This window comes from Acinonyx jubatus, chromosome C1 (assembly GCF_027475565.1).
Source record: "Acinonyx jubatus isolate Ajub_Pintada_27869175 chromosome C1, VMU_Ajub_asm_v1.0, whole genome shotgun sequence".
In the NCBI taxonomy this organism is placed as follows: Eukaryota; Metazoa; Chordata; class Mammalia; order Carnivora; family Felidae; genus Acinonyx; species Acinonyx jubatus.
This window is the reverse complement of record NC_069381.1, coordinates 199,683,501-199,701,321: the sequence shown is the minus strand read 5'-3', so window position 1 is coordinate 199,701,321 and position 17,821 is coordinate 199,683,501. Positions and strand designations below refer to the sequence as shown.

At 50.8% G+C, this 17,821-nt stretch overlaps 1 protein-coding gene across 1 annotated transcript; it reads left to right on the top strand.

Annotated features, from left to right (window-relative positions):
* Positions 1-1,526: 1,526 nt before the first annotated feature.
* Positions 1,527-5,074, top strand: FEV (FEV transcription factor, ETS family member). Its single transcript, XM_027044454.2, has 3 exons — positions 1,527-1,578; positions 2,327-2,401; positions 4,424-5,074. Exons 1-3 carry the CDS (start codon positions 1,527-1,529, stop codon positions 5,008-5,010), a joined length of 714 nt encoding a protein of 237 aa, XP_026900255.1. The 3' UTR covers positions 5,011-5,074.
* Positions 5,075-17,821: the final 12,747 nt, after the last annotated feature.

Genomic DNA, 17,821 nt, shown 5'->3' with positions numbered 1-17,821 from the left:
TCAGGCACCCCTGGATCATGGATTCTGCAGGAGACTTGCCCACTCCAATCAGTGTAACCTGAAGCCCCAGGTCTCCTCATCTCTTGGGCACAAGCAGTGTCAGTTTGGACAGTAGCCACCAGGTGCTGCATGGCTGCAGCGGGGCTCTTAGCCCAGAGCCTCATCTTCAGCTGGCATCCCTCCTTAGCTAGGCTCTCTTGAGCCAGGAAGCCCCACAGAGACTCCAGGCCACTTGGGAACCACATCTGCTTTGCTAATACACAATCAGCATCTTTGGAATGGATTTCAGCTTCCACAACTCCTCCCGCCCTGGGTGGGGGGCCTTAGACAGTACACAACACTGTTTCCACCCCTTTCCCCCTGCTAGAACAAGGTACCAGTTGTTCAGAGAGAACCAGGATGAGAGCAGCTGTGAGGGTGGATAGTGGGCTGGGGTGAGGGGAAGGGGATGGATGGAAGAGCTATAGTTTGGGGAGGAAGAGGAGCCTACCACATGCCACAAATTAGGAGCAAATGAATGAGAAAAGGAGAGACATAGGAAAGAGAGAGAGAGAGAGGAAACAGGAAGGGGGATGGCATAGAAGAGACGAGATGAGGAAGGAGAGACTTAGAAAGGGGGAGAAGGGGCAACCCACTTGAAGTTGTGGGGGGAGACGGCCCCGCGCTGGCCTAAAGGCCTGGGAGACCTGGAAAGGCAGGGAACAGGCCAAAGCAAGAGGGAAACAGGGAAGGAGATCGGGTCTCCAGGGAAGAGTAGAGAGCAGGCGAGGAGGAGTAGGGAGAAGGCGCTGGGAGGAGGAGGGGGCGGAGATAAAGGGAGCAACTGCTGCCCGGCCGGGAGCGGAGCGACAGGCGAGAGAGAGGGAAGCGGAAATTTAAAAGTGAAGATGGAGATAACGCAGCCTGGAGACGGGAACCCGGGCGGGGGTGGGGGGAGGAAGGGGGAGGAGAGCGGAGCCGAGATGGGGGCGGCAATGGGCGGAAGGAGGGGCTGTGGCCGCGGGGGTCCGAGGTGGGCCCGGTACTCTGCCCCTTCGCTGTTTGCTGAGAGTCACGGAGGCGGAAAAGAAATGCGCTCCCGACCCCTATCAGAGCGGGAGGCCCAGGCCCATCCCCCGCGCGTCTCCCGGGTTGCGGGGCGCTGGGGGCTGCTGGGTGCGCTTGGCTGCGGCGCGGCGCGTCGGAGACTTTATTGCGATGGGGCGATAAGAGGGGCGGGGGCGGGGTCCGGGGGGCCGAGGCAGCAGTGCTTTAATTAAAACGGAAATTGCGGCCCCTGCCCGCGCGGGGGGCCGGAGGGTTCCAAGCAGCCTAGTAGCTGGGAGCATCGCTCCAGGACCCCCTCCATCCCCCGCCACACCCGGGCAGCCCCCTCCCGCCAGGCCCTATCGGACCTGTTCCGTCTTCTTCTCCTTGTCACCCGCGGTTGCCTCCGGCGGGGATCCGTGCCCCGGAGCGCAAAGCCTGACGCTTCCCCCCTTTCTCATCCCCCCCCCCCACCTCCCACCACCCAGTCCCTGGCGGCGATGAGACAGAGCGGCGCCTCCCAGCCCCTGCTGATCAACATGTACCTGCCAGGTACCAGGGACCAGCCGGGGGCTGGAGGCACCGGGACCTGGGGCCGGAAGTTTGGACTAGGGCATGGGAAGGGGTTGCTGGGGTCCAAGGGAAGGGGATGCGGTCCAGACACTAGGATTGCTGGGAAGACTGAGCAATCTAGGGCACGGGGGACCTTAAAGGCAGATGGAGAGGTTTGGGGTTTTAGGGCGAGGTCTAAGGACTCCAAGTGAGCAGATTGGGAACCTGGGAGGCCGAGGGCGGGAGCTCAGGGGCTGAGAAAGCCTGGTAGGGGGAGCAGAGGTCTTCGGTGTGGCCGGGGACTGACTCCGTGTGCGTTCAGCGTTGGGAGGCTGTGGTCCGCTGAGCGTCGCCCCTGCGCCCTCGTGGCTCCTCACCTCCGTGCTCCGAGCGTTCCCACCAGCCCAGCCTTCCAGGCGCCCTCCTCTCCTTTCCGATGGGCTCCGGGCGCTCCCGCTCGCCAGGCGCACTGCCTGCTCGGCTTTATAAGGCTCCCGCCGGCCCGTTCGGAAAGCGGATTTCCTTTTTCCTGGACGCGTTTCCTGACTTGGGCGTTATGGAGGGGCTCCACGCTGCGCGCTCCCAGGCCAGGCTCCGGGAGGAGGAGCTGGCGGCTGGAGCCCCCAGCCTTGCACCCAGGAATCAACCCCCAACACCCCCACCCTCCCGAGCCTTGGCCCGGAGCCCTTTCGGTCAAGTCCACAACCTCCGCCCCGGTCCTCCTGACTGTTTTTTCCCGCTGCTACAGATCCCGTCGGAGACGGTCTCTTCAAGGATGGGAAGAGCCCGGGGTGGGGGCCGCTGAGCCCGGCGGTACAGAAAGGTGAGCTGGCCCGCGGACTGGGGGCGGGGGTGAGGACAGTGGATGGAGGCCGGGGCATCCACCCTAAAAGGACGGGCGCCACCGGCCACCGGATCGGAGGGTGGAAGCGATGTGTACTGCAGGGCTCTGGAAAGGGAGGGTGCGGGCATACTGTGGAGGCCGAGGAGAGGGGGCATGCACTTGGCTTTTGGCTCCAGCATATTCCAGGTCCCAGGGCTGGACCTGCAGACCAGGGCAGAGGGAGAGGATCCTAGCCCTTGGCCTTTTCTGCTGCAGGGCCAGGACCCAGGTGCTTGGTGTCCTTTCCCTATTGGCAGCAGGAGCACAAAGCTCAGGACCTCTGGGCACGGGGACCCTGATAATTACTCCCTGGCCACTCCAAGCGTCCTCACCACAGCACCGGGCCAGCACCTACCTGCCTCACTGGCCCAGGCTGGCGAGGCTGTGGGAGCCAAGTCTGCTAGGCTTCGTTTCCCCACCCAGTTCCACACGTCTCTAAATTACTCTAGGTTTTGCCTTGTTGGTCTCAGAGCCTGGCTGGCCCTCCCGCAAAGCCTCCACAAAGCCCCCACCTCCCTGTTTCTCTCTCCTCCCCCACCTTCCTCTCCTCTCCCCCTTCCCCACCTTAGTACCCTAGATCTCACCAAGTCACGGTAACCACAAAGACAAGGTTGGCAACTGCTTTACCCAAAAGGAAACGTGATTCCCAACAAGAATGGGTTTCCAAGCTTCTGATGTCGGTCTGCATCAGTGCCAGCTGCACGTTTTCAGCCAAACCTTTCCTTGTTTCTGACCCTAAAGCTCCTGACCTGAAGTCAGGCAGCTACTGGCTGCGCTGGTGTGGAGGGATTGGGGTTGAAGCGAGGGTGAGTAGCAGGTCTGCGTTTAGAGCGAGGGGTTGAGGAAAGAAGAGAGGTCCCACCGGACTTGATTGGAATCAATCATCAGACTACTCGAAGGAACACTCCCCCCCTTTTTTCCCCTAAAAGAGAGTGCGAGGAAGTAATTGTATCAAGATTTTTCTCCCCTTGTCCGACGGAGCCTCCAAAACAAGGGAGTGGAAATTCTCGGGCAGCCCTCTGTCTCCTCGTCGGCATATCTGGGAAACACCTACCGGCCGCTTCCAGCAAATCCCGAAATCAGGACTGGGCTGAAGAGCCCGGGAGATGGCCAAAGATAGGGAGGAGGCAGGGAGCCAAGCACCGGCGGCTTCCCAGTCTCATCTCCTCTCAGAGCTGTGTGTCAAGCCCCAGAGAAGTATAACACCTCCACATGCCAGAATCCCGCCTGTTCCGAAAATGGGGACTCAAGCAGAGTAGCTGTGCTCTGCGCACCGGGCAGTTGAGAATGGTGGGGAGCCTTCAGAGTCTGACCGTCCTCGCGCGCACTGGGGGCCACTGCCCCCATTCCCGTCTGACTGGTACCGCAAGAAAGCCAGCCTCCACCTCTTCTCCACTTTAGGCAGGGCCAGTCCGACTAACTGTACGCCTTTGGGGGCTAGGCCTTGTCTAGGGGCGGGGGTGATCCTGCCTCTTCCCTCTGGACTTGCGGACAAGGTCCAGCCGGGACGGGGCAGTCTGACGACCTGCGCAGACTACCCTGTGCGGTTGTGTGGGCTCCTCTCTGCTGAATAGGGGCGCAGGGCCAAGGCGGCCCGCGTAGGGGCTGCTATTCGGCCCCTGCTGGCCTGCGAGAGAGCCGCTGCTGCTCCCACGCAAAGGAGGCTGTGCTTCGCCCTGCCCTCCTCCCCAATTCTCACACACCCAGGCGCCCGCGGAGCTGTGTCCTCCTCGGTAGGAGCCGTATTTCCATTGTGCAGAAGCGCGGTAAGCGCTAAGGACCGCTCGGCGGATCAGCCCTTCCGTGGCCAGCCGCTGCAGCTGCGCCCAGCTACCCCGCTGGCCGCGCCCCTTCCCTCCCCGACGCCGGGTCCCACCCGGCCGGGCCGGTCTCCCGCCCCACCTCTTCCCCTACCTCCTGCCTCCCCCATCCCGCCTGCGGCTGACAGCCCCGTCCCCACAGGCAGCGGGCAGATCCAGTTGTGGCAGTTTCTGCTGGAGCTACTGGCGGACCGCGCCAACGCCGGCTGCATCGCGTGGGAGGGTGGCCACGGCGAGTTCAAGCTCACGGACCCAGACGAAGTGGCTCGGCGCTGGGGCGAGCGCAAAAGCAAGCCCAACATGAACTACGACAAGCTGAGCCGCGCGCTGCGCTACTACTACGACAAGAACATCATGAGCAAGGTGCACGGCAAGCGCTACGCCTACCGCTTCGACTTCCAGGGCCTGGCCCAGGCCTGCCAGCCGCCGCCCGCGCACGCCCACGCCGCCGCCGCGGCCGCGGCCGCCGCCGCAGCCGCCCAGGACGGCGCGCTCTACAAGCTGCCAGCCGGCCTCGCCCCGCTGCCCTTCCCCGGCCTCTCCAAACTCAACCTCATGGCCGCCTCGGCCGGAGTCGCGCCCGCCGGCTTCTCCTACTGGCCCGGCCCGGGCCCCGCCGCCACCGCCGCCGCCACCGCCGCACTCTACCCGAGCCCCGGCTTGCAGCCCCCGCCCGGGCCCTTCGGCGCGGTGGCCGCCGCCTCGCACTTGGGGGGCCACTACCACTAGACGGGGCGGCCGGGTGCCGCGCGCGCCTTCTCCCAGGCGCCGCGCGGCCTCGCTCGATCCCGTCCACACCGTTCCTTTGATCTCAGAGCCCCGGAGCCTCCCCCCCACACCGTTCCTTTGATCTCAGATTTTACTTCATCGCCGCCCCCAGCCCCGACGGAAGGGACCTGAAGCCTCCTCAGTCTTCTTTTAACACTGGATTTGCCACCACCCCCAGCTGTGACAGTGGCCTGCCCCCACTTCCTTTAACCTCCTTCTTCTAGACCCCAGACCACGAAGGGGGTTCCCGGACCTCCCCGTCTTTTTCTGCCCTCCACCTGTCCTTCGGCCTGGCTCCTGAAAGCCCCCTCCATTATGACCCCTCTCTTTCGAATTCCAAACCTTTTCTCATTTTTTCTCTCCCCCACCAAGCTGCCCCACCCCAGCATGATGGAGGCCTCACACCGTCCACCTGCTCCTCCACCGCCAGGGCTTCATCGGACTTGGTGAGGGCCACTGCCCCTGTGACACATCTAGGTAGCTTCTTGGGCCCCTTTCTTCCGCCCCCGCCCCCCACGCTCAGGATGGCCTGGTGTGTTTCTATTCCCTTCCCTTCTATTAAAGCTCCCGAGCTCCCTACTGTCTCCTCTCTGTGTTCTTTGCTGCACCAGAAGGTTTTTTCAGAGGGAAAGGAGATGCCCGGTTCAGGCCTGGCAGAGAAGCATCAGGAGGAAGAGTTGGAGAGAATGAAGGCAAAGCAGGCTTGGGTGCTACCAGAGGAGAGAGAGGGGCCCCTGGAGGGTGGGCTCAGCCTAAGAGGGAGACTGACCTGCGGCAAACCCACCCTCCACAGAGCAGGGGACCCCAACCTGCCTCACCCTCCCTTCCACCTGCCCCACCATCCCTTCCACCTCCACCTCTCAGTCACCCCACCCCATCTGTCTTTTTTTTTTAATGTTTATTTATTTTTGAGAGAGAGAGCGAGAGCACGAGTGGGGAAGGGGCAGAGAGAGAGGGAGACACAGAATCCTAAGCAGGGTCCAGACTCCAAGCTGTCAGCATAGAGACCTAGGCACTGCTCCAACTGAGCAACGGGGAGATCATGACCTGAGCCCAAGTCGGAGGCTTAGCCAACTGCATCCCCCCAGGAGCCCCCCCCCCCGACCTATCTTTTAAAAAAATGTTTATTTCTGAGAGAGAGAGAGAGAGAGAGAGAGAGAACGAGCAGGGGAGGGGCAGAGAGACAGGGAGACAGAGGATTGGAACCAGGCTCCAAGCAGACAGCAGAGAGCTGGATGCCGGGCTGGAACTCAAAAACGGGGAGATCATGACCTGAACCAAGTCAGACGCCTAACGGACTGAGCCACTCACTCAAGCGCCCCCCACCCTGTGTTATATTTACACCATCTCAACTTTTCCTCAGTCTCTCCAGCTCATCTTCCCCACCTCCCCTCGCCTCCTCAGCCTACACTCACTTTGACTTTCACACTCACTCACAACCCCCACCCCGCGCCCCTGTATCTCCAACGCCATCTTTTCTCTGGATCAGCCTCCTTATTTTCAGAAAGAGGGACACCCCTTCCAGCCCGCGGTCCGCGCCCGCCCCTCCCAGCGGTGGCTTGCGGCGGCACCCTCCTTCTCGCGGGTGGCGCGCGCCCTCTGCTGGTGGGATCCGGGTAAGCCAGGGCCAGGTTTTGCAGCTAAGCCCAAGCTTAGCTTGGTGGAACCTCAGGTGTCTCACCCTAACCGAGGACTGGAGGACTCCGAAGCTCCCAGCCTTCCTTTGACCTTCAGAGAGGAGGGCAAAGGGGGAGCCCTAGCCCTACATCCCTAGGAAGTTCTGGAAGTGGCTCAAGTGGGTCATTCTGGATGAGCCCTTTTCCTCACCACCTGGAGGCCCTCCTGAATGCTGCACCCATGGAACCATGACCCTCCTAATATTTCTGCACCTTTTACAAAAACTGTTGGCAGGAAAACTTCCTTCGCGTTTCCTTAGATGAAAATGACACCTGGGTAGGTGCGTGATGTGATGACCACGGCCTTGGGCTGCACACGAAGGCCAACGTTCCCCTTCCACCTAGTCTTGGTGCTTCTATCCCAAGCTTCCGGCAAGTTGTTGGGAGAACACCCTGGGCTCCCACCAGGAGGCTGAGACTTCCCTGTACCCTGTGGGCAGGAAGGGGAAATGCAGGTGGAAGGCAGGACAGCTAAGTGCAGGGGGGGCTGGAATGCTTTCCCCCAAAAAGTGCTGATGAAATCCTCAAGGGCCACCCAGGGAAAGTCTTCATTCTTTTTCATTTTATTGTCACTTGATATTTTCCTGGTTTTCCGAATAACACATATTCAGCATAGAAAATTTGAGAAATACACACATAAGGCCTTCATTAAGCATGTGTTGGATGAAGAGTGTAATGAAACATGGGGAAAAAAATCACCTACAGTCCCATTGCATAGAGGCCACTATTTTTTTTTAATTTTTTTAACGTTTATTTATTTTCTTGAGACAGAGAGAGAGACAGAGCATGAACAGGGGAGGGTCAGAGAGACAGGGAGACACAGAATCTGAAACAGGCTCCAGGCTCTGAGCTGTCAGCACAGAGCCCAATGCGGGGTTCAAACTCACGGACCGTGAGATCATGACCTGAGCTGAAGTCGGGCGTTTAACCGACTGAGCCACCCAGGTGCCCCATAGAGGCCATTATTCATAACTCTTTGACATAATCTCCTTCTTTTTGCTATGGCTTTTAGAATTTAATGGTATCTTACTGTAGTCGCCTAATATTCTGGCATAAACATGTTCCATCATCATTATGCTTCTATATACTATAAACTTCATGGGTGGAAGGTCAGGCTCGTGTATTCCATGGAGCAGATGAACCAGGGGATGAGTCCCACCACCAGGGGATGAGGGCCTCAGTGACTTGGAGGGACACGCAAAAGGCCTCTTTGCAGGGGGCAGGAAGCTGGGAGGGAGAAAGAATTCATCTGAGAGCCAGACCAGGATCCAGAAAGATCTGGGCTGCTAAGAATTGTGGGCTAAATGCAACAAGGTGAAATTTTTTGGCAAGGAGTGTGAAGTCTTGCTCTTAGATCTTTATTATATATATATATATATATATATATATATATATATATATATTAATGTTTATTTTCTGGAGAGAGACAGAGACAGAATGTGAGTGGGTTAGGGGTAGAGACAGAGGGAAACACAGAATCCAAAGCAGGCTCCAGGTTCTGAGCTGTCAGCACAGGGCCCACCATGGGGCTCCAACTCGCAGATCTCGAGATCAATACCTGAGCCAAAGTCGGCCGCTCAACCGACTGAGCCACACAGGCGCCCCGTTGCTCTTAGATCTTTAAATGAAAAGACAGGAGGCCAGAGTGTGAGGCATGGCAAGGAAGTGGCTCAGTAGAGCCTGTGTATAAATTAGTGGCTTCTTAGTCAACGCAACATTAAACGGAAGTCTGAAGGATGAAATGCAGAAAGACCATTGTGATCTGAGGATGCATTGATGGAGCTATGGCACCCAGGATGAAGGAAATGACCCACTTGCCCTAATGATTGTGCCCCCAGCATACAGTACACAGTGTTAGAGAACACTTCCAAGAAAACATCAAACGGAGAGTATACAGAATAGTGGGCTCAGGAAGTGAAAAGAAAGAATGTTGGAGAACCAACAACAATGAGAGATGTAGTCTGGAACTCAAACTAGGGAAAGGGACATGACAGCGTCCTCAATTACTCAAAGAGCTGCCCCGTGGCAGAGAACCTGGATGTGCGCGACAGTATTAGGACAAGTGGTAGGAAGCTACGGGAAGACAGATCCCATCAGTTTGATCTAATGAAGCACCTCTGTCAGTACTCAGCAGCTCCTTCCTTGAGGGGTCGAGGGGGAGGTGAACAAGGTAACTTCTCCAATCTTGAGACTCTTGAAGTCCTGTGAGTGACTTGGTAAAGGCAGGATTTTAGGTGCCATTTGGCAGCTGAAGGGAGGTGTTGTTAGATTGGAGGATCTTCTTACCTATGAAATCACATCCTTAAAGCCCACCCTGCCCCTCTGTGTTTTCCTGCACGCAGAGCCAGTTTGGGAAGCTAAGATACAGGAGTGCAAGCAAGAAAACCTGAGTTCCAGTCCCAGTCTGGCAACTAATTTGCTATGTGACCTTTGGACAATCACATCTCTTCTCTGGAATTCCATTCTATCTTATTAAATAGAGACTCAGCCAAGGATTTGCAAATTCTACTCCGTAGAACCTCAAAGGTCACCTGGGTTCCTCTCTGTTCCCCCCATCCCCAAAAAGTTGGAAAATGTCTTTCCAAGGTGATTTCTAAGATTGTGTCCAGCCCCAGCAACCCATAGATGGGTATTCTCTTCTCCAGGCCATCTTGGCACTGGCAATATCACTGCCTCCAAGATGTTTCCAAGCCTGAGTTACTATGCTCTTGGGATGACTCTACTCCCACCAGAGCCCTAAAGAAGCCACACTTAGCTCTTAACACACTTAGCTTCCTGATGATTCAAGTCTGTCTTCATTAATGATTAACCCCTTGGTTCTTGGCCTTCCCAAGGTACTGATTCCAACATTTCTTCCCTTTCCCAATCCAGGGTCCAGCCCCTCTTGCATTCCCTGAAGTCTTGAGCCTTTTCTCAATCTCCTCATTTATGTCACTGGTAAAAATATGACTCACTCCCCACCCCGCCCCCTACACCCCATATATTTTGCTCTCGAGTTTATAAAACACTTCCACATCCATTCTTTTATTGGTCCCCTCAAAGGTCAGGGAGGAAGACAGGGTAGGGATTGCTTCACCCACTAGAAGGATATATAAACCAAGGCCCAAGATGTTAAGAGACTTTGCCACAGTCTTGGGCTTGTTCTAAGACCTCTGTCTTCTGGTTTCTCTCTCCCAAGCCTTTTCTCAGTGCTGATAGTTTTCTCCATCATCCTGAGTGGCTTTGATCACCTTGTTTTTAGGGTCCCTCCCACTGCCTGCTTTCCCTCCCACCACCTGCCAGGATTACACAGACCTGTGTCTCCTCTAGTAATGTGTGTTCCATGTCACCAAGCTCCACTTGCAGATGGAATCAGAAGCCCGACTAGCATGCGGCATGAGGACATCTGTGTTCACGCTGCCTGATACCTGCACGGTCAAGGAGCAACAATGCCACCTAGGGCACCGAGGCTGACAGAGCACTTGCCCATATGTTGGCTCTGTTACCAAACATAGTCATCAAAATGGGCTTCTGTGTTGTACTTTTCTTAGAGCCTTCTGCTTTTCTAGCCTTCATCTTTTTTTCAACATGTCTCTAAAATGCACTTAACTTCAGCTTGTTCCTCAACCTATGTGTAATTCATCTCAAGTAGACCTACTGATAATAAAAATGAGCCCTACCACTCATTGAACCTGACTCTGCCAGGCTCTGCCCTATGCTAATGCTTTTCATGTGGTATCCCCTTTGATCAGGCCACCGCCTTGCCAGGTGGGGATGACTATCTCCATTTTCAGATGAGGAAGCTGAAACTTAGAGAAGTCAGGTGACTGTGATCCCAGAGCTCAAGTCCTCAGCATCTCTCTCCTGGCGAGCCTCTTCCTCATGCAGATATGACCTGCTGCTGTGCCCCCTGCAGATACACTTTTGTCTACTTGTCATAGAAGAAGACTATTGGTTATGAAGGGCACATTGATGGCTTGTCTTATGAGTGCTCTTAGTTAGGGCCTCTCTCTGATAACAAATCAGAGACTGTTTTGTTGCCCCATTGTCTTTTGCAAGACTTCACCTTCCTGCTTATGTTCTTACAAGTTTGGAGATCACGGTATGATGGGTGGGGCTGGGGGTCTGACTGCACCTTGGCTTTGGTGGCATTTCCTACCTCAGTTTTGTCAGTGTTATTTCTCCTTGACTCTCCTCTGTCTTGGGATGGTGGGTTTCATATGCAGAGGCAAGTGACCCACCATCCCATTGACTGTGACTTTCTCTCTCTGAGAATTCTATTTCCTTCTTTCCTGTCTTTGTAGACAAAGGCAACATAGTGTAATGGTTAGGATCAAGGGTTCTGGGGCTGGGCTTCCTGGTTTGGGGTGCTTGCTCTGTTCCTTGATAGCTGTGTGACCTCAAGCATGTTACTTTGCTACTTTGTGCCTCAATTACCTTATCTGCAAAATGAATATGATAATAACAGAACCTACCTGAGAGGGCTGAAAGATTAAATGATTATATAAGTACCTTGGTACATATATCAGTGTTTTCTATTAAAACAAATAAAAACCACACCAAATAAGAAAGCACCTGCCTCTTCCCCCTCTAGTCCCAATCAGATGCCCCCATGTGTCCTGGGAGGAACTCGAGTGGCTACATCTACTTTTGTAGGCCAGTCCAGACCTTGTCCTGGACCTACCTGCTGAATTTCATCAAGAACCAGCCTCTTGACTGGTGATGGAGCCACACCGCAGGCACATGGGGTGGCCTCCCATACCCAGTGCATCCTCCATTTATTCTTGGGGTGAGACATAATCTAGAATTATAGGATCTCAGCTAATGTGATTTTGGAAATCCGTCTATACTATTTGGAGACTTAGTTTTCTCTTCTAAAAGTGGACAATAGCAGGGCACCTGGGTGGCTCAGTTGGTTAAGCATCCGACTTTGGCTCAGGTCATGATCTCACGACTGGTGAGTTTGAGCCCCATGTCGGGCTCTGTGCTAACAGCTCAGAGCCTGAAGCCTGACTCGGACTCTATGTCTCCCTCTCTCTCTGCCCTTCCCCTGCTCACACTCTGTCTCTCTGTCTCTCAAAAATAAATAAACATTAGAATATGACTCAAAATGATACTATGTGTTGCTCGCAGGCCAAAGTGTTTAGAAGTGGATGTCCCTTCTTCATACTCTCTTCTTCCCTTCCTGCCAATTGGATTCAGATGAAGACTAGTTCCTGAAAGAAGGCAGAGCTACCATATGGATGGATCCTGGTTCCTAAAACACCCATGGAGAGGTCATCCATTCACATGCATTAGACTATTCCTTGAAGTTTGGAAGTTTTCTTGTTACAGCAACTAATATTACCATAGCAAACATTCAAATTGCATTTAGTCTTTACAACAATCTTTTGAAATAGACATTATGATTTCTCCCACTTTATAGATGAGGAAACTAAGGCACAGAGGGGTTAATGAAATCACACAGTGAAAAAGGCCAGAGCAGAATGTGAACCCAGTCTCATTTCAGAAGCAGTGAGTTCTCTTAACCACTAAGGATGCGAAAGAGCTTTATATGCTAAAGCTTCCTAGAAATAATAATAATAAGGGTACTATTTATTGAACACTTATGTGCCAGGCACTATTTAAAAAGCTTTACATTCATTTAATCCTTACAACCCTCTGGAGTTGGTTCTAGTGTTATTCCCATTCTGTAGATGAGGAAAACTAAGGCACAAGATGTTAAAGAACTTGCTTGGGGTCACAGTGCTGCTAAATGGTAGAGACGTGATTCAAACCCTAGCAGCCCAACTCACTCCTTCCCCCACCCTTTACTATCATCTCTGATGGAGGAAGGAGCAGATTCTAAGATTCTAAGAGGCCCAGGAAGTGGCAGGATCATATGCCCAAACCCCAGCCCAACCCCAGGACAGGCTCCAATTCCAGCACTCACCATGGATTCCAGACAAATAGAGTGAGACATAAATTAGAGAAGTCTTGTGGCCAACTGTGTCCCTTACATTTATCTCAAATGACATGATAGAGTAGGAGACCAAATGGACATGGATTCAAACCCAACCCTTGCCTACTTCCTAGAGAATTGAGAAGGCTACTTACTCTCTCTGAGCCTCGGTGACCTCATCTGTAGAATGGAGATACTGATTATACCCACCTTGTTGGTTTGCTGCAAGGGCAGAGACTGTGCCTAAAGAATCTAGCACAGGGAGCTGTTTCATACGTGTCATCCCCCCAGCATCAACCAGCTCAGAACAGAGACCTGCCCTGTGAGCTCAGTCTTCCACCAGTCTAATCCTCCAATGGTAGCCCAAGTCTCCTTCCATGAGTCAGGAGCTGCTTCCTTAATTTCCATGAGATTAGGGGAGGAAGAAGTAGTTAAAAGGAGGCTGGGAGGCCAGACCCTGAGCGTGAGCATCAGGTTCATTTTTTCTGAAAGAGGAGGACAAGTTGCTTAGCAACACAGCAGGAAGTTGTCAGGGAGGCTTCAGGCAGTGCTGTCCTTTTATTTTGCAGTATGGAGAGATCTGAGGCAACACTAGATTGGGAAATGAATGGGACAAGTGGGAAACAGTCTGAGGTCAGATGGCAATCTCTGGGCCTCATCCTACTTTCCTATAATCACCTTTCCAATACTGCTACCCTTTTCCCTTTTGGCACACAGAGGCAGAAAGACAAGTTCTGGGTCCATCTTGCACACATCTGTGCAATGACCATATCAGCAACCATGTATCTAAAACTCAGGACCACCTTATATGTGTACTTCACTTTACAGTTTACAAAGTACACCCACAGACATAGTTTCACCTAATACTTACAACAGTTTCTTTAATTCCTATATGACAGACAGGGGAGAATAGTCTCAAGGTCCCAGTGAGGAAATAGCAGGGCCCAGGTTTGCTGCAAATCTCAGCATATTTCCACTTCCTGTTGAAGCACGGATGTTTATACAAGCATCTACACACACATGTGTGTACACAATTCCATATGCTCAAGTCTGAAGGTGCTTCACACCTAGTGTCCCCTGTGCACCTATCCCCATCCCTGTTCAAAAAGAAGGTGCAATATGGAGGCAGGGTTCAGCTGTTCTTCCTTGCTGACCCCAACCAGCCTGGGGCCAGGGGATCCCTGGAGTATGGAGTTTCAAGAGGTACCTGGCCTGCTGGCCCAAAGGCCTCAACTCAAGAATGTTGCTGGCCTGGGCCTGGCTGGCACAAGTGTCTACATACCAGCAGCTGAAGCAAGTCCCCTGGCTGGCATTCCAGAGAGATGCACGTGGGTCCCACTGGACCCTTGCCTGCAGCAAGGAGTAAACACATGTCACCCAGGTTATAGATAGCTCATGGGAGGTCCAGGTCTCCAGAGCTCCCCACTGCCTCAGGGGCCAGCAGAGCTCATCAGAGCAGCTCCAGGCTCCTTTCTGGATTCTGTCTCGATCCCTTATTCCATCTGTCAATATTTATTAATAGTGCTGACTACCTTAGCAATGGTTTTACCGCAACAACAGTAATATTGTCATTCCTGTTACAGCCATTTGATAGACACAAATTCAGATAGACATCTGAAGTCCTTGTTTCCATCTGATGGTTGAGAAAACTGAAGTTCAGAGAAGTTGAATGACTGACTTAGATCACTAGCTAGTTAATGGTAGAATAGGGACTCAAATCACTGACTTCTGGTATTTTTCTCTGTACATCGCCTCATTCTACCTTCAAATATCTGGGTGGGGGGGAGGAGGAGTTGCAAGGGAATATTCAGCCACTCCATCCTTTATCCCCAAATTGTGCATGCCCAGTACCCTGTAAGTCAACATGCCTCAGAAAAGGCAATTTGAATAATTATTTTGATAAAGGTTTTATCAACTTCCAAAAAATTATTTGAGAAGACTTACTGTATAGCAATATACACAAAACAGAATATTCAGTTTCAAAAGACAAATAAAAAAAAAAAACAGTTGGTGAACTATGAGAGGCATTCCCATAAATCAAGGACAAGGTCAATATATCTGTTTTATCCCTTCTAACCTTGTGATCACTGCCATCAGTGAACATTCTATCATTACTTCTCAGCCTTTTGGCTAAGATCAAGTGTAGTGAACATTCTATTATAGGTCCTAGTCAATGCAATAAGATAAGAAAAGATACATGCTATATGCAAATATTGGAAAGGAAGATATTAAAATGTCCTTGTTTGCAGACAGTACAGCTTCATACCTAGAAAATCCAACAGACCCAACTGGAACACAATTAGAATTAATGAAACTAGTGTATCCAGTCACATACAAAGATTAACATACAAAAACTTATGGTTATCCTATAACTCTATAAAAATAAGGAAAAGAATTGGGAATAACAGATTTACAACAGCAATAAAAATATGCTCCTAGATAAACCTAATGAAAACTATGGAAACCTCTAAATGAAGAAAATGACAAATCTTCACTAATGAACAAAAAAGAAGACCTGAATAAATGGAACACTTAGCATGATGCTGGGTAGAATGACTCAATATCAGAAAATGTCAAATCTGTCCAAATTGGTCTGTAAAAGTAATATAAGCTTGGTTCTAAAGTTCTTCTGGACTATGCTTAAGAGTAGCCTAGACAATGTTAGCCAAAAAACAATAAGCTTACTGCAAAGCTGCAGTTATTGAAGGTGTGATTTGGCATAAAAATAGTTAAGTAAACCAGTGGAACTGAGTAGAGCCTTGAAACAGACCCATGCATATGTGGAAATTTCATAAAAGATAAAGATCACGTTCACTGTAGGGAAAGGAAGACTGTTGAAAAGTTGGCACAACTTGTTATTCATTTGGGAAAATATAGTTATATCTCTACTTCTCATTACACACAAAAATAAATTCCAAAACAGATTAAAGAATGAAATCTTTCTTTCAACAACGAATAGTTGTATACTTATTGGCAACCAAAGACAAACATGGAAACTGCCACTATTTTACATTTCTTGAGACCCTACTAAATGCCAGGTACTGTGCTAGTTCTCATTGTTTAAAGCAAGAATGTGGGGGCACCTGGGTGGCTCAGTTGGTTAAGCAACCAACTCTTTTTTTTTTTTAATGTTTATTCATTTTTGAGAGACAGAGTGTGAGCTGGTGAGCGGCAGAGGGAGAGGGAGACACAGAACCAGACGCAGGCTCCAGGCTCTGAGCTGTTAGCACAGAGCCCGATGCAGGGCTCAAATCCACAAACCATGAGATCATGATCTGAGCTGTAGTCGGAAGGATGCTAAACTAACTGAGCCACCCAGGCACTCCAAGCAACCAACTCTTGATCTCAGTTCAGGTCATGATCTCAGGGTCGTGAGTTCAAATCCCATGTTGGAATCTACGCTGGGTATGAAACCTACTTAAAAAAATAAGATAAACTGGGGTGCCTGGATGGCTCAGTTAAGCGTTCGACTTCGGATTAGGTTATGATCTCGCGGTCTGTGAGTTCGAGCCCCGTGTCGGGCTCTGTGCTGACAGAGCCTGGAACCCGTTTCAGATTCTGTGTCTCCCTCTCTCTCTGACCCTCCCCTGTCCATGTTCTGTCTCTCTGTCTCAAAAATAAATAAACATTAAAAAATAAGATAAATTTTAAAAGAAAGGATATCAGTGAGTTAATGTGAAGCAAAAAATTTCCCCTATGTTTATTATTTGAATAAGGGATAATGGGCCTTCTATGGCAGTTATGCCAAAGATAGAGGAGTATTCTTTAAGTGGTCTTTTAAAAGATATTTATTTTTGAGAGAGAGAGAGAGAGAGAGAGAAAGCAGGGGAGAGGGAGAGAGAGGGAGACAATCTGAAGCAGGCTCCGTGCTGTCAGCACAAAGCCTGATGTGGGGCTTGAGTGAGATCATGACCTGAGCTGAAATCATGACTCAACTGACTGAGTCACCCAGGAGCCCCTAAATGGTCTTCAATGGATCCTTGCAAGAATGTTTATGTGTATGTCCATGCTCTGTGTTCATGTATAAAACATGTGCTGCATGTGTACACACACATGTTTGCTGTGTTAGATAGGTATCTGACTTACGTGTCCAGCAAAAGACATTCTTAAATTCTTGGGATTTGGAAAGAGCTTGAGGAAAGGGGAGTGAAGAGACTTTGGAGATGAGTGAGAGAGGAGGGGGACTGGACCAGCCAGACACTACTCAGCCTCAATTTTCCTTTCTTCCTTCTTTCCTTCTTCTCTTCCTTCCTTCCTTCCAGCCTTCCTTCCTTCCTTCCTTCCTTTCCTGTCTCTCTTTTTCTTTCATAATGATTTTCCTTCTTTTTAAGGTAATAATAATAATATTCATTGTAACAAACTAGAAACTCAGAAAAATACTAAGAAGAGAGTAAAACTGATCATTTAAAATTCCACTACTTAGGGAAAGCAATCACTAATATTTTAGTAAACATCTTAAAAGCCTCTGTTGCTGCACACACACACACACACACACACACACACAGAATTATTCAGTATATACCCGTTGACTGCCTACTGTGTGCCCAAGCACTATGCTAGGTGCAGGGAATCTAGCAATGAACAAGACAGACCTTTTATTGAGATGATACAAGATAAATAAGCAACACAAATTTATCAGGGGTGACAAACACTGTGAAGAAAATAAATCAAGGGTATGTGAAGTAAGGTGACTGTGGGGCAGGCTGAGATGCATTAATCAGGAAGAGGTGGCCATTAAGCCAAGATTTGAATGACGTTAAGAGGACAGCTATTTAAAGATTAGTCTCTCTCTCCCACACAAATAGGACTGGACCACATTATATTGTTTTTAACCAGATATTTTCACTTTATCATGGTCATTTTTCATGTCAATGAATATAGATTGATGTATCATTTTAATGGTCCATAATATCCCAATAAATACTGATTTAGTACAATATACTTAATCTCCTACTGTTACATCCAATTTATTATTATTATAAACAATATTAGGATAAGCATCCTTGTGTCAGGTCCTTTTCCACTTATTTCCTTAGGGCAAATTTCTGGAAATGTGAAGCTGGGTCAAAGAACACGCTGCCTTTTATATATATTTTTTTAAGTAGGCTGTATGCGCAGCACAGAAGACCTGAGCTGGGATCAAGAGTGGACTTTTAACCAACCGAGCCACTCAGTC